This window comes from Terrapene carolina, unplaced genomic scaffold, assembly GCF_002925995.2.
Source record: "Terrapene carolina triunguis isolate 2854851 unplaced genomic scaffold, T_m_triunguis-2.0 Scaffold67, whole genome shotgun sequence".
NCBI classification, from domain to species: Eukaryota; Metazoa; Chordata; order Testudines; family Emydidae; genus Terrapene; species Terrapene triunguis.
Window position 1 is genome coordinate 45,717,919 of NW_020664418.1, and position 16,095 is coordinate 45,734,013.

A 16,095-nucleotide genomic window follows, 5' to 3' on the forward strand; every position below is an offset into this window, starting at 1 on the left:
AGGGTGCTTACCCTGGCAAGCCGTGTGCCGAACGTTGCCGACCCCTGATTTATAGACATTTAAAGTGACGGTTTGCGCGGGACTGAGGCGAATTAGAAACTAAGGCCAGCGACATCCCATCCCTCCTAATGAAGGGCAGCTGCAGAGAGAAAGGAAGATAACCAAGTGGTTAACGCTCAGGAGAGGGAAGGAGGAGGCCTGGCTTCTAGGCCTGTCAGCCTTCCTGTGACGTTGAACGTTTCAGCCCTGGTGATCTGCTTAGACAGAGGTTGCCTGTTGATTGTCACCTAAATAAAAGGGACCTGGTTTTCAGAGAACCCATCCCTCCAGTTAACATCTGTGCAAGTGGTGGGTGCTCAGAATATCAAACTCCTTGTAGGTGCCTCTGTAAGTATAGGTGGAGTCGGTAGCCCTGCCTATTAAAGATGCCTGACACTTCTTCCCATTATAAGGCCCTGTTTTCAGCCACTTATAATTTGGCCAAACTTCCCAGGCCAGTGTCTGCTTTAGGCTGAATTTTTCTGGAAAATTTCGACCCAAACTGTTCAGCCATTTCCAAGAATCTGCTAACCTTTCCTTGCACCCCCCAGGCTTTGAAACAGGGAGACTGAGGTCAGGGCACCTAAGTTCTGTTCTCAGCTCTGCTGTGTTAGACAAAGTCAATTAACCTCTCTGCCTCAGTTTCCCTCTCTGTATGCTTGAAGAAACTTATTTCATTAGCTAACGGATCCCTGTCAGGAAACTTTTCCAGGTATGCATCCTAAGTTTTTCCTCTCTTAATTTCACTCCATTGCTCCTAATAGAAGTAAAAGCCAGTGATGGAGAATGCCCATTAGGTCATTTCATTGTTGCCCAACTGAGAAACTTGAGTAATTCCCCCCAGAAATGGTTACATTTAGTTACATTCCAACGTCTGGATGAACGAGAGGAGTTACATTTGCCAATGGCCAAGGCCATTCTTTTGAACAAATGCACTGTTTCAGAACAGGCCTTGGGAGAATTTCCACGCTATTCGCTTGTACCTATTGCCAAGAATTGTCTCAGTCAGGTTCAGAGATAAGTAGAAAAGAGATATTTATCATGCAGTGATCACAAAACACTGAACTTTCCGGCATGGACATGTATCAGGAGACCATGCAGATAAGCACAGAGTTCAGACTCTTGGAAGTCTGTTGCTTATTCATTCACTAGAGAGATTACATCCTACCTACAGTTTCTTTCAGGGAATGCTGCCTGGGGTTTATCAAGGCAGAACACCAGGAAATCACAGCTGGTTGGGAAATTGGCTCTCCCAGTGCAGAACATTTCGATTAAAATGAAAAAAAAAATAGTTGTCATTGAAATTTTCCATGGAAAAGTTTGATCTTTCAGAGAAAAATCAAAAATTGAAATATTTAAATGCTGCCACGGTGCAGCATGGAAGTTGTAGTTTATGTGCTTTGTCGTTCTTCTCTATAGACTGGGCTCCCGGGTCAAACTACATCTCCCATGATGCACCATAGGCTCAGAGGATGGTGAGCAGAACAGTTGCATCATGGGAGTCCCTGGACCCCCTGCACAGTCCGAAGGAATGGGTTCTGTGCTGGGGATCTCCTGCTCCTCTCCAGGCTTCAGCACAGCCTCTGTCCGGCTATAGCAGTGGATCATATCTGTATCTGGTACTACAGTCTCAGAGCTGCTGAATCCCTGCTCTGTCAGGGTGGAAAGGGGAGAAATTATGGCATGTTGCTCTGCCAGTTTATCCTTCTGAATCCTCACGCCCCACTGCCCTGCAAGCCTATCTGTGCTCTGCAGAGCCAAGCTGTGCGTACCCCGGCGCAGAGTCCTAGAATCCTGCCCCAGTCCTATGCAGCACCACTACGCAAGAGCAAACAGAGTTTGTTCCTCACAGATTTCACGCTGATCTCTGCCTGCAGCGTGGGGGGGGGGGGGTGGGAGTTGGAGATACGGCATCTTATCGAACCTAACACCGCAACATGAGTGTGAGTTGCTCATTCGGGCAAGTCCCCTACACACAGTCCATCCATTCCCTAAGTAAACAGCCATCTGTTGCTCCAGGAACATTTCATCCCTCTTTGCGGGAGGAAGAAACTGTCACTCGCTTTATTAATTTAATTGCTAGTTGCAAAAATAAAAACTATAGCAACAAACCATCCAGCATAACAAAGCTTTGTTGATTGCGGCTGCGGGGTGAAGCCATTGCAAAGTGCAAAGGAATGTCTAGTTTAAACACGGGCTCAGCTGGATATCGAGTTTAACACACTAATGATGTATAGGCTACTTCTCTGTCCTTGGCAAGTAACGTTAGGATGAAAACATCTCTCTACGTCTCTCATCTTGCAGGTCCATGATATCAAATTTCAGGGGCAGAATGCGGAAGAGAAAGAATCATGGATGAAAGCCCTGAATGAAGGGATCAGCAGAGCCAAAAATAAAATACTTGATGAGGTAAGATAAATGGGTTTCAAGCTGTATGCGTTTGTGTGTCAGCCCTCATTCAGTAGAGGGGTGCTGAAACCCCCCACCTCGTACCCCCTCGCTTCAGGTCCAGATTGTGCACCTGGAGTCCAAAACTGCTGTTAGCAGGTTCAGATTATATAGGGTGACCATACAGCAAATGTGAAAAATCGGGACACGGGGTGGGGGGTAATAGGAGCCTATATAAGAAAAAGACCCCAAAATCGGGACTGTCCCTATAAAATCGGGACATTTGGTCACTCTAAGATTATAGCTACACTCTTGAGCTTGTGGCCAGGTGTCACGTTAGCCTTTCTCCCCCGTCCTTCCTTTGCTCGAGCCTCCTGAACACTAAGCAACAACAAAGATTAGAGCAAAAAAAGAAAAAAAAAACTCTTGTGGCCAGATTCAGAGATGGAGTGAGGAGACGTGAGTTACACTCCCTTATTCTGAGTTACACTAGGCAAGGCTTAGTCACGGCCGCTTGAATTTCAGAGCCAGAACATGTAAGAAGTTAAAATAGCAGCTGGTTCACACCTTCTCATGTCCTGCTGCTAGTTGCTTTTCTCCTCTCTTCTGGCCCTGTAGTATGTGTGTTACACAGACTACTTAAGACTCAGTGAGCCAAATTCAGAAGAGCAGTGTGTGGAGAGTGGTGTTAAATGGGTTAGACTCTGATTTGGCATCACGTACATGCAGAGGGGCCTGGAAGGTGTAGGTGGGTGGGTGTGGCCTCCAGTTAGAGTCTCTCTAGACTCCCCCAGAATTTGCCCCTTGGAGTGGGATAACAATGCTGTGTCTTTTCCTCTCTAACAACATACCTGTGAATGCGGGACATGTACGTTTCAGCAGCAATTTATAGAAGCCTCTTTGGGATAACATGTATAGAATCCACCACCCACTGAGCTGGGCATTCCCCATACAGGTCATTTGCCCCCTGCCTCCACTGTAAGGCTGAGACTCTCCAGGAGGACAAAAAGGGGGAGTAGAGAAAATTGCTGACACACTGGGGTTGGCCTGAGCTGCAAAAGCAACTAAGAGCCTGGTCCAGAGCCCATTGAAGTCAGTGGGAGATGTTCTAATGACTCCAGAGGGCTTTGGATCAGGCCCTAAGTTAATCCACTGGAATCTCTGTCTACCCCTGTGGAAGGAACTTGGGCACTGGAGCTGCCGCAGCTCGGAATTTGCCAAGCAGTTGCTCTGCCCCATGGAAGGACTTTCCTTCCCCTCAGCCACGTGGCTCTCTGCAGCACACAGCCTGGTTACTGCACCTGTAGATCTGGACACGCGTGTCATCGGACACAGAGTCCACCAGCTTTTCACGCTGCCTGGAGAGACGCCTAGTGGAAAGTTACTACACACGCCATTAGCGCTACCCTTCGGCAACACGTCACCAAGAGCTGCCTGCGGCTGTGCCGGAGAGGTTGCAAAGAAGCTGCCTCTCCGCCCCCCCCGACTCTGAAACGCCCCCCAAATCTAGACATTCAGGCAAAGGAAGGACTAAAACCACACAGCGTCGGATTTGACATGGAGCTAACCTCAATCCCTTACCAGGAAGGGCAATATCTACTATGCAGTAGTAGGAAGTGCATAAACTCCACCAAGCTAAGGAGAAGCCACCACGAAGGGAATGAAGCCACCATGAAGAAATGAGTAGGGGGAACTTGGAGAGTAAGAAACCAAGAAGATCTGATTAGTGAAAAACAGGCCAGGCTTTAGGGAAGTGGAAACTAGAGTGCTGTGTAAAAAATCTCAGAGAAAGGCAAGGGATAAAAAACCACCCCATGCCTTCATCCAGCATGCACTACAGACATGGCGTTGCAGAATGCATACTCGTCGGCTCAATCCTGGGCCTCTTATTCGGGCAATGAAGTCAATGGGAAGTTGGAGTAAGGGGTGGAGAATCAGACTCCAATTGCACTGCGCCATTTTGATAAGAAAACATTTATGCTTAAGAGATCCAGACGCTCTCTTTTTATTCATGGGAGGGAACTCGCAGTAACTGGAGGTGGCGCAGGGAAGCAACCCGCTGGTATCACCAAATCCCATTCGGTGTCAGATGTTTTTTAGGGCAGGCATTGCTCGTTCATCATTCCAAATAAAAAGCAGTATTTGGAAGTAACTGGACCAGCTGGGAGCAGCAGACAAGCTGGGGCTATATCATAAATCTGAGCAGCAGAAAACTCAGCATTCAAGCTTGCTCTCATGTTACCGATGAGCAGTAGAGGTGATGTAATGTAGCGTAATGCTGGGCAGTCCTTGCTGTAGCAGCCTGCCTCTGTCTCCCTGGTTGCTGGGGGAGACCAGTGCTGGTGCTGCGTTCTCTTTCCGAAGTGGAGCTCTCGTTCTCTCTCTGCCCCGGCGATGATGATGTGCGATGAACTCCGCACTCCCTTGCACAGAGTATCGAAAAGTGAGCTCAGAGGATCGCCCCCGGCCACAAATATGGCGATATACCTATCCCATAGAGCTGGGAGGGACCCTGAAAGGTCGTCGAGTCCAGCCCCCTGCCTTCACTAGCAGGACCAAGTACTGATTTTACCCTAGATCCCTAAGCGGCCCCCTCAAGGATTGAACTCACAACCCTGGGTTTAGCAGGCCAATGCTCAAACCACTGAGCTATCCCTCCCCCCAAGACTTGTGGGGGTGAAGTGCTGCATGCTAACTGCTTCAACATCTGTGTGCTCATGCCCTGTTGAAAAACAGGTCCAATCCCCCACTGGCACAAGTCAGCTGCGCTCCACTGAAGTCAATGGGGCTATACTGAGTTACACCAGCTGAGGAGTTGGCCCATTTTGTCCCCCCCCCCCAAATTGACCCCATAGGCCTGGTCACTCTTTCTACTCCAGAGAACTCTCTTCTCTCTGGGGAGCTGAGACAGGTAACTGGAAAGAGATGCATGCAATCAGTTGGCATTTCTAAAGCCCCTATTGGTGCTGCCCCCTGTGCCTTCACACACTGAGGACTGAATCCCTGGCTGTGGCCAATAAGCACTGGGTGCAGCTGGGGGGATGCAGAGGAGACATTCATGGCTCCCCGTTCCTGAGGTCAACTCTGTGAGTCACCGGCCCCAGCGTAGTTTAGAGCAGCCTCAGAGACACTCTGAACTAGATCATCTTAGGACCATTATGCCAGCTGGGATCACTAGAGTGTGGTACGCTGTGGCAATACCTCAGCATGCCCCCTTCACTAGGAAGGTGGAGGGGCGGGGGAGTCAAGAGTGGTAGGCATAGAGCGAGAATAGTGAAAGGACTTAGCATTGGCTCTCATTTTCCACGTGCGAGGCAATGAATTTTAAATCTGATTCCAGTAAGTGAACGTGTTAATTCAGCCACTGTTGCAATTAATCCAGGTCGCTGCTCACATCTTCTGTTCAGCTCCTGAGATCATTAAAGCTGTACAAAGAAAGGTCTGTTAACAAGACCTGCTGATACAGTTCACAGTCAGGTCAGGATTATTAACGTGCCTTCACCTCTAAGATTAGTTTTACTACATCTCCCTGCCACGTTCCAAGCCGGAGTGCAGGACAACAAAAGTCTCTTGTGCCCTCCTTTTCCTGCCCTGTAGGTACCTAGGGATTGGCAAACCTCAGAAAGTTGGATGGGCCAAGTCAGACACTCTCAGTTTCACCTGTGGGGTTGCAGAACTAGCGTCGCATCTTGCAGATGAAGTCAGTTCCACTCTGACACAGAGCTATCATGAATGTGCATGTTGCAAACCACTCAGAGAATCTGGAGCTAGCATCGCATTCCAAGGGACCCCGGCTAAGGTTCTGAGTGCGGCTCTACCAGATCACAGCTGGGTTTGCTTTGAAAATACTAAATGGATGTTGTGGCCACGTCAAGCACTGTTTTGTTGATGTGCAAGTTCACATTGCTGGCAGCCCGCAGTAAGGAATGGAGGATGGCGTTTAAGTCTTCCCCCACCTTTTAGCTTTGCAGGAACAAACCCTGCAGATTGTCTGCATACGTACCGCAGGGGATAAGAGGATGAAGGAGCCTGTTCTACAAACATCCACCCAAGAAAGAGTTGCGTAACTTCCCTGCTAAAAGAAAAGCTTTTGGCAACTCAGTGCTCAAGCGTCTGATACCTATGGCTAATAGGGTGACCAGATGTCCGGATTTTATAGGGACAGTCCCGATATTTGGGTCTTTTTCTTATATAGGCTCCTATTACCGTCCTGATTTTTCACACTTGCTGTCTGGTCACCCTAACGGCTATAAATAAGAGTTCAGCATTGAGCTGTATTGTAAATGCTTCTGAAAGGGAGTGCAGGTTTTAAGGCAATATAATGATGCTGGTGAGCAATAAAAACCACACAGAAAACAAATGTTAAAGGTTTATAAATAAATTAATGGAGATATACTATCTCCTAGAACTGGAAGGGATCTTGAAAGGTCATTGAGTCCAGCCCCCTGCCTTCACTAGCAGGACCAAGTACTGATTTTGCCCCAGATCCCTAAGCAGCCCCCTCAAGGATTGAACTTACAACCCTGGATTGAACAAGCCAATGCTTGAACCACTGAGCTATCCCTCAATAAGCCTAGAAATCTGGGACCTGATTGTAATGGTGACATATTCAAAAGCCATCCTGGCTACAAATGCACCCTTACCAGAAATGGCAGAAAAAGACATTCTCATACCTTCTCAATGAGATGGTTTTAGGCATGCATTGATAACTCAGTGATGTTCTCCTTTCCTTCCCCCATTTAAAGGTGAAGGTAGATCAGAGCCTTTCCCTGGAACATGTGACTCGAGACAGAGTGAAAGTGAGTCATGGGCGCAGACCACCCACCAGAATTCACCTGAAAGAGGTAAGAATGCACCCTGGGGTTGCATGCTGCAGCACGGTGAAATCACCTGTATGCAATCTCCATCTGGTAAAAGACCCAAGCCAGAATCAGTGAGAACTATTTCTGGGTGTATCGTTCATGCTGATTACATGCAAAACACAAGCTTCTATCTGACCCCTTACAGGTAAAACTAGTTGGTAACTGGAGTAAGGGAAAGCAAGTTTTTAATCTGTGGGATGGTGGACCGTAGCTGTTTAAGATTTTTGCATCCTTCAGATTGGTAGCTGCTGCAATATGTTGTGATATATTTTGTGAGCCTTTCTATAGTTCATGAGCTGCTTCTTTGTTTGGCACGTGCCATTACTGCTTAATTAAAAAAAAAACCAAAGCACTGAGAATGGGTTATAACTGTTTTTTCTAAGACAGTTTTATAGAGCAGCCTATTTTCAGTTCTCATTAGCTTTTCTGTAGCTAGTATTTAAAACAAACACACACACATGGCTAATAAATATTAGATTCCTATTTCTGAGGGAGTTTCTCCACTGAAGTAGTAGTGATACTTTAGAAGAGGATTAAACTAATGAATGGGTTTAAGGCTAAACCTCTTTCTGCAAGCGTCACAGCTTGCGGACTCTCACCTTCTGTGCAACTCTCAAGTGATTAGTGCAGACGAAAGCTTTTTAATCTAGCGCACAAAAATCCTGCAGCATCCACAAGAGAATCTTTCTTTAGAGAAATGCACAGAAATAATCACTGGAGAGCCAGACATTCCCTCCCTTCCCCTCAAAAAGATCTCAGAGGCACAAATGCTCTCCTGGAATTTTATCCGCTGAGGTTATTCCCCTTATGCCTTGTAAGCTGGGCCTGAGATCTCAGCTCTGTTATTGCAAGTGCCTTCACCTTGTAGGAGACAATTTGCCATTTATAGGGTAATAAAGGTCTTCTGTGGACATTGGAGACAGAGGGTACGTATAAGTGGACATTATTTTGGATGGAGGCCCTGGGTACTGACATGCCACAAAGATTAGTATTAGGGACGATTATACAGATGCTGCGTAGAAGAGAAAATGCACACTACAGTGCTGGTAAGGAGGAGGAGAGCAATAAACATCCCTAGTGAATTAGCCGGCGAAGAAGCAGTTTACGCATTTCACTCCCAAGAAATGTAAGGTAATGACTCTGAACCAGAAGTCTGAAGAGAGTCATTTACTCTGAGAAGTCACGTATGGCAAGATACTGAGCAGGACCGGGACTTAGGGCGGGGTGAAGGCCTGTATGCTGCAGCACTGCTGAATGGCAATAGGAGAGTCTTGGGCGGCAGACCCAGAGGAAGGGGACACAACTCAGTTCTCCACCGTGAAACAGTAACACTTTATCTTGAAGGCCATGTTCAGTTCCTGTCACCTTATGGAAAGGACACAATAAAGAGGGTGACTAGACAGTTGCAGGGACTTGAATACTGTAGTAATTAACACAGAAAAAACATATGGGAAGGGGGTTAACTGGAAATTTTAATTGCTGGTCACACAATCCTGAAGGGAGATACTCTGGGCTAGCTTCTCACAGGAGACGGGGGCACATATTGAGAAGAGAGGATCAGGCAACACGGGTGAACTTCACCCAGGTGTAGAGGTCTCTTGAAAGGGCTCAAGTGGGAGGAAGGCTGTAGCCAGCCTCCCTGTTCTGGAGGGAGTCTAAGCCTAGATGCATTTGGGCATTGTCTGTCCCCAGGGCTCCCTCACACAGGGACCCTCTCCTCATTTCTCCCTCTGGGGTGGATAGGAGACTTAGGAAGTTCGGGCTTCGTATAGAGATAATGCAGCTCTGCATGGCCATCCCTTCTGATCCAGCTGCTATGGTTGAGCAGTTTGCCTGGAGCTTGTGACATGAAGGACTAGCTGGCTGAGGCCCAACCCAGCTGAGACAGATGATGTCAGGAGGGGAGAGGAAGCAGCCAGATGCAAAATGACATTACATTAGCGCCCTGGACTGAAGGATTCGATACATGAACTAACAGACCTGTACATTTTATCAATCTAAAGAAATGCAACAAGTTATGTAAGGAGAGCAGCAAGAGGAATTCTGGGAAACACTCTCATGGGGGGACGACTTGGGTAGTAAGGAGATAAAATATTCTAGGCTACTTCAACAGCTGTTCCTACAAGGGGATAGAACCAGATGATCTGCCTCCATTGCTCTAGGTTGTCTGCAGTGTGGTAGCCATCTCGGTCCCAGGATATTAGAAAGAAGGCGGGGGAGGTAATTTTTATTGGACCAACTTCTGTTGGTGAGAGAGACAAGCATTCGAGCTACACAGAGCTCTTCCTCAGGTCTGGGAAAGGTACTCAGAGTCTCACAGCTAAATGCAAGGAAGAGCAGATAGTTTAGCATGTACTTCAAAGTGAAGTGGCCCGCTAACACCCCGTATTAAGACCATTTACATGGAAGAGCTCTGCGTAGCTCAAAAGTTTCTCTCTTTCTCTCTCTCCCCAACAGAAGTTGGTCCAATAAAAGATATCACCTCACCCACTTTGTCTCTCCGGGAAATTCTTTGCATTTATCAGTTCAGACAGTGCACCTGTCCATGCAAATATTTGTAACTCGGAAATTGTCCACATCAGAACTGCACAGCTCAGTGTTTATAACTTAGAAAGGAAAAAGGATTTTTGATAGGCTGAATGTACAGCTGCTTTGGACCAATTCTTGACCTCTTGTGGTTATTGGCTTTGATGCTCTCCTGACTGTCGCTCCACTACTGGAGACAAAATAGCTCAGCGGCAAGTATGCATGCACTGAAGCGGGTGCTGGTGTAATGTCATACAGGGCGTTACATTGAGTAAGAAGTGGGGGCGTAAAGGGGAGCAGAAACAGAGGCATCACTCAGTCTCACACGTGTAAGCTGTGCTGAGGTGTACGGGTTAGTCTGTACTGTCCTCCTTGTGGGACAAAAGATTTGTAGTCAGATGCTGGACTCAGGGCTTGTCTACACTGCCACTTAATCTGATGTAAGTTTCATCGCTCCGGTGTGAAAAAGCCATCTCCCCCCGTGCAACGTAAGTTACATTGACTTAACACGGTATCCACACCACGCTGTGCCAGCGGGAGACGCTCTCCTGCCGACACAGCTTCTGTCTCTCACGGAGGTGGAGTAAATATACCGATGGGAGAGCCCTCTCCCGTCAGCATAGCACGTCTTCACCCGACACGCTACAGCAGCACAGCTGCGCTGATGTAGTGCAGGAGTGTAGACCAGCCCTCAGTCACCCCACATTCACTTCTTTGACTTAAACGGTTTGTTAAGACTGGTTTTGAGGACGGGATAGTTCAGGGGATTGATAACAGAACACAGTCTAAATAAAGCTCTCTCGTATTACATTTCTCAGGTTGCCAAGTCTACATCGGATGGAATCTTGAGGCTGGATCTGGATATAGTAGATAATGGCCCCCCAGACTTCACCTTGACTGTGAGCGATAATGAGAACGTCCCTCCTCCAAAGGAAACTCCAAAGCCACCTATGCCTCCTACAAAGCCCAGTGTCGTGTCAGAGAAGCCGAGTGTGGATAATAGCGTTGCTGATCAAGAGCTTAAAAAGCCTCCGTTGCCTCCAGCTAAGACGTTGAAGGAGAGTACACCGTCAAAGGATGATCTAAACGACAAAGACGTGGGTTCAGTCAGTCAAGGTGAAGAGGGTGAAGAACCCAAAGCCTCACCAGGGGACAATGAAGAGAATCTCATGGAGGTCAGCGACAGCAGCACGGCAAAGCCTCCGATTCCTCCTCCTAAAATCTTATCGGACAAGCTGAAAGGGGTCAGCTGGGATGAACCAGCCCCTCACTCTCAAAGCACAGAAGGTTTGGAACCATCCAAACGTGGCAGTAAAGAAAACCTCACAGAGGTGGTCGCAACGGCTACTGTGAAACCTCCACTTCCTCCTAAGATTTTATCAGAAAAATTGACAGCAAGTATGGATGCCACCCCGAGCAGTTTAGAGGCGAAGAGTTCAGAAGGCAAGGAACCCCATGATTCTACCTCCCCCAGGGATGGAATGGAAGATGGGGAAGTGACAGAATCCACTCCCCAAAAAGTAGAGCGTGAAGAAGGAAGTGAGAGAGTTGCTGCTGAGAAAGAGGAGCCGCAAACAATACAGGAACAAATAAAGACTTCCTTAGATACCGAAGCAAAGCAGGAAAGTACAGAGGTTCCTAGTAAAGAGAAAACACTTTTACCACAGACCATATCAAATCCCTCGCCTTTCAGAACTCGCTGTGCATCTCTAGGAGATCTGCTGAATGAATCGAAAAATGCAGAAAAAGAACTTCTGGGTCCAGGCTTCCGCAAGGAGCCCCAATCCTGCCTGGCTAAAATGGAGGAGAAAGTGGCTTGCGAAAGGGAAAAGACAGAAAAACTTCTGCAAAAGGTTTTATGCCAAGAGTTAGAACAAGCACACAAGGGAAATGGACCCCCAGTAAACGCAGAGACATTACTCAATGAGGCAGTAGAACAGCTTCGGCAAGCAACACAAGTCCTACAAGAAATTAAAGGGTTAGGAGAACTGAATAAGGAACCGACAGAGAAACAGAAAGAAAAGCCGAAGGATCTAGTAACTCTTTATAGGAGAAGTGCTCCCTGAGATGTACTTAAGACGACACTTCTTTCTTACAATCAAGCTAAAAATTTGCTATTTACGACTTATACCATTGCTTGGCCAGTGTTAAATAAGGTTATGTTTTGCTATGCACACACGATGCATTCAGAGCAGGGCATTTCAGTTATAATTTTCTTTTTGTTATGTCTTTATGCCATATTCCCATCCCTGATCACAATAGGAAGTTAGAGGATATTGAACATCAGTTGCAAAAATGTGAATATTCTTTAAGGTCTTGATCCAAAGCTCATTGACGTCAGCGGAAAACCACCAATGGGCTTTGGATTAGGCCCCCCCAAAAAAAAAAACCACAAACCCACCACCACAACACTTGTAATCAGACTAAAGGTCAGTTTTTCAAAGGAGGGCATGGATATTCCAGCAGAATATTCATGTGTGCATGTATAAATTGGCATGTAAGACATGGAATTACCCCGTTTGCACTGGCACCCAGAGAGTTTTGCCAATGAAATCATTCCACTGGGAATCTGGCCGGAAACGTCCGTAAATTTTGCTCAGTTTGTTCACTTACTGACAGATTTTGACTACCTGGCCCAATCATATTCTGGAACAAATGGTTAACAGTTTCCATAGATACTCATTAAACACATCGGCAGTTCAAAAATTGACTTAGAAATCTGCACAAAACTGGCAAACTGGTGATGGTAAGTAATTGTTTTCAGCTCTAGGCCAGACTCAAACACAACAATCCTTCCGTGTTCTAAGCACTGTACAAGTATTCATTAAGCCTCAAACTACCATTGCCAAGCAAGTATTATTTTTCCTGTGGGGAAACAGGCAGGGATGTGAAGTGATTTGCCCACAGAAGGAGTTCATTTCAGAGCCAGGGATAGAATTTAGCAATCTTACCCCTAACTCTGTGCTCATTCTCCTAGCCAGTGCTGCTATGTTTGAAATACCTGCTCCTGGCCGAAGCAGCCCAAAATGTTCATTTTTAAGCAATACATTGACCTGGTAACTAGAGTCTCCTGTATTTGTAGAAGTAAATAGTCGGTCAGCTGTTTGGAGGCTTATGGGAGCGGTTGGCTGGTTCTGAAAGTAGACTCTCCCCTTGCTGTGTGTCGAGCAGCCTTGTCCTGGGAGGTTGACTGATGACATGTCCATCATGGCAACTGGTTTTGATGGAACGTCTAATCATATCATTTTAACAGGGAAATGCATTTTGCAGTTTAATTCTTGGTGGGTAGGCGGCTGAACTCAGTACACTGAAACGAAGGAGGCATTACTAAATAAGGGCCCGGTCTGGTTCCCATGGAAGGCAATGGCAAAATGCCCCGATTCTTGGTCCTCCTGTTAAAGGAAGTTGCATCTCATGAGAGAAATGTGATGAAATAGGAATAGTCATGGTGACAAAATGATTACAAAACTGTGTCTTGCACGACAAAGATTAAAAGTGTAAGCACCATTTTCACCCTCAGACAACACGTGTGGATGTGAATTGGGTCACCTACCTGCCAGTCCAAGTTCAGCGATGCTCATTTACCCACCAAATCAGGTCATCACAGGGCGCAGGTGCATCCCTTTTATCCTCCTTTCAGAGTTTTGCCCTAAAATAGTCATTCTCAATGGCACCACATCAACTACCCCGGGATTCAAAGTGCCACCACCGCTTTGGCTTTATCTAGGCCTGTGCAGTGGAGGAAGGATTGGATCTTTCTCAGCTGATCTTATGGAGCTCCGGGGAATGCAGGTGGATGTTGAATAGCTAAGGCCCAGCAGAACAGGAAGAATTTCTGAGCCAGAAGAGAGAGTTCAACTTGGCAGTTCTCATTGCTAAAGTATCTACACTACCCAGTAGCTTGTGCCATCTGCCCCTGCCAAGTACTAAGCCAGGAGCATGCTATACATCTTTATCTCAGGTTCCTTCTCCGGTAGCTCCCTGAGGCTCCCTGGTGCCCCATGCTGCAAACATCTACCAGAGCAGCAGCAAAGTAAAACTCAAACTACAGCTGAATTAGGAAGGAGGGAGGGGAAAAACTGATGAGCGCTCCTTACAGCCCTGACCTAAAGCATTTCAGGAACTGAAAAATGGGAACATCCCAGATAAGAGCTAGGTAGTCACTCAACCAGACACTTCCACATCGAGTGATTAGAACAGACTTGTTTTAAGCTGCCTCATTCTCAAGCCAGTCATAGGAGTTGTATTGAAAGTCTCTCATTATTCCATCACCCAGGCAGTTTCTGCATAGTAGAATTTGCTTGAGTTTCAGGTGCCAAAACAGCCCTGCGTTTAGACACCGGATTTCCAGATATATGCAGTCCAGAGCATAGTCCCCTTGATGCAGGCCACGGATGAACTCTGGTTCTGCATAATTTACTGCTGTAGAGTCAATGTGAACGGAAGTATCTTGTTTTCTTATGAGATGTACTTATAAGACAAGGGCTAACAATACAGGCTTAGTCTATTCAGTGCCTACCAGCTTCTAATACGTATTTTTCTGCATGTGCACTTTTGTTTACCGAACACTGTGTGATGTGAACATGAGCTGTACAAACCTGGTGTGTACAGAATGTCTTGGGACATCAGCCTTCAGGGAGAAGGAGGCATTTGTGAGATAAAATTGTATAACAAAAGAATAAAATGGATGATTAATGGAGATGTATATGTAATAGGGATGCACCCAGACCAGAATCATGATCTGGCTATGGTCAACATTTGGATGCATATTAAAATCCCAGTGCTGAAGCTGTCCCTTATCCCTATTAGGGCCAAACCAAACCTCTGGATTTGAATACCCTTGAACATTGGGGAAGGTCTGGATCCAGCTCAGACTCATCTCTGATATACAAGTATTTTGTCATCACCATGTGCCACCTATTAAATATCTACCTACTGCAGTGCTGACGAAGAGTCCCAGATACCCCTATCTATTGCAGCAAGAATCTACAGGATGTGCTTATATTTACTGTATTTTTTTAATCATACTGAATATTCTAATGTCTGACATTTTACTGAACCCCCCAATAGGAATCTTAACAGAAGACACCTGAATCTGTTAGGAGATGGGAGAGCTAAACCTTTTTACAAGCCAGAGCTAAATACTGTACGCACTAACGTCACTTACCTTTATGTACTATGTCTTGTAAATAACTATAAATTAAGTGAACTCTCTTTTTAACACCCAGTGTCTCCGTGGCTGAAAATGTTGCGTTAATTAAGGAAAAATAGCCTTTTGTATAGGTTTAGCAGTTTCTTTCTACAGTTACTAGTCCACCTAGAATTTTTGGTCGACTGGGCTTTTATATATAAACAAAGCTTCGTGGTTTGTTTAGAACATTTAATTCTGAAGTTTTCGCACATGTTATTCTTGTTCAGGGTGTAAGCCAATCTCTGCCTAATGGGAACGGCAGGTCATTCCATAGCTGTCTTCTGGGTTTCTTGCACTTTCCTCTTAAACAGCAAGTACTAGCCATTGTCACAGCCGGGTTCTGGAGTAGAAGACCCATTATGCTGATCTAGCAGGACAGTTCCAGTCTTCATTTTACCTACCACCAATGAGTGCACCTAGCTTTTCTTCACTCAAGCTCCCCAGCTGTACTAAGCTTGCTTTCTCACGTCTGAAGAGGCTGTGGGCGCGTCGAGATGGAACGTGACTCAATTTCAGATTTGTACGAGGCCTGCCAGAGCTGCATGGTTCCGACAGGAAGGAAGTGAATGCACTAGTGCGTGGCAGTGAATGATTGTATCTGAAAATCTGTCATGGCTCTTGGAAAGGCAACGCTGCCTTCTGCGTGTAAAGAGCTTTGAGATTTGGCAATAAAGCTCCTTTTTAAGCACACTCCGCTTCAGAGCAGTTTGTTGGTAACGGGAAGGAAGAGCAGGCATTGGGAGGAAGTATTAAGTCTTTGCTCAGATAAGTTCTGTCACAGCCAAAGAGGGTTGTGCAGACTGTATCCAGCCTAGTCTATGGGTTAGATCACGGACTAGCCACAAGTCCCAAGGAAGGGGTGGCACAATTATGCACTGCCCCAGGAGCAGGCCAGGAATCAAACTCTGACACTGATAACCCTGCACTGAGGGCAGCTTACTTCTCTTGCCATGCCTGCTCTAGCTGGGATGCAGGCACACGCTTCTCCCCCAGCTGTGTAGGAGGGGCGGCAGCACCCCTGCAGCAGCAGCTTTCCTTCCTCTCCCCACAGACTAGTTGTGGGGGTACCTCCCACCCCTTCCTCTCCTA

At 46.6% G+C, this 16,095-nt stretch overlaps 1 protein-coding gene across 1 annotated transcript in view; it reads left to right on the plus strand.

Moving 5' to 3' along the window:
• PLEKHO2 (pleckstrin homology domain containing O2) overlaps positions 1–15,711 on the plus strand; it is a 42,735-nt gene extending 27,024 nt beyond the window's left edge. The window contains exons 4-6 of the mRNA XM_024199883.2: positions 2,344–2,448; positions 7,173–7,271; positions 10,634–15,711. Coding sequence (XP_024055651.1) covers positions 2,344–2,448; positions 7,173–7,271; positions 10,634–11,881 — 1,452 coding nt within the window. The 3' untranslated portion in view covers positions 11,882–15,711. The remainder of the gene's footprint in view (positions 1–2,343; positions 2,449–7,172; positions 7,272–10,633) is intronic.
• Positions 15,712–16,095: the final 384 nt, after the last annotated feature.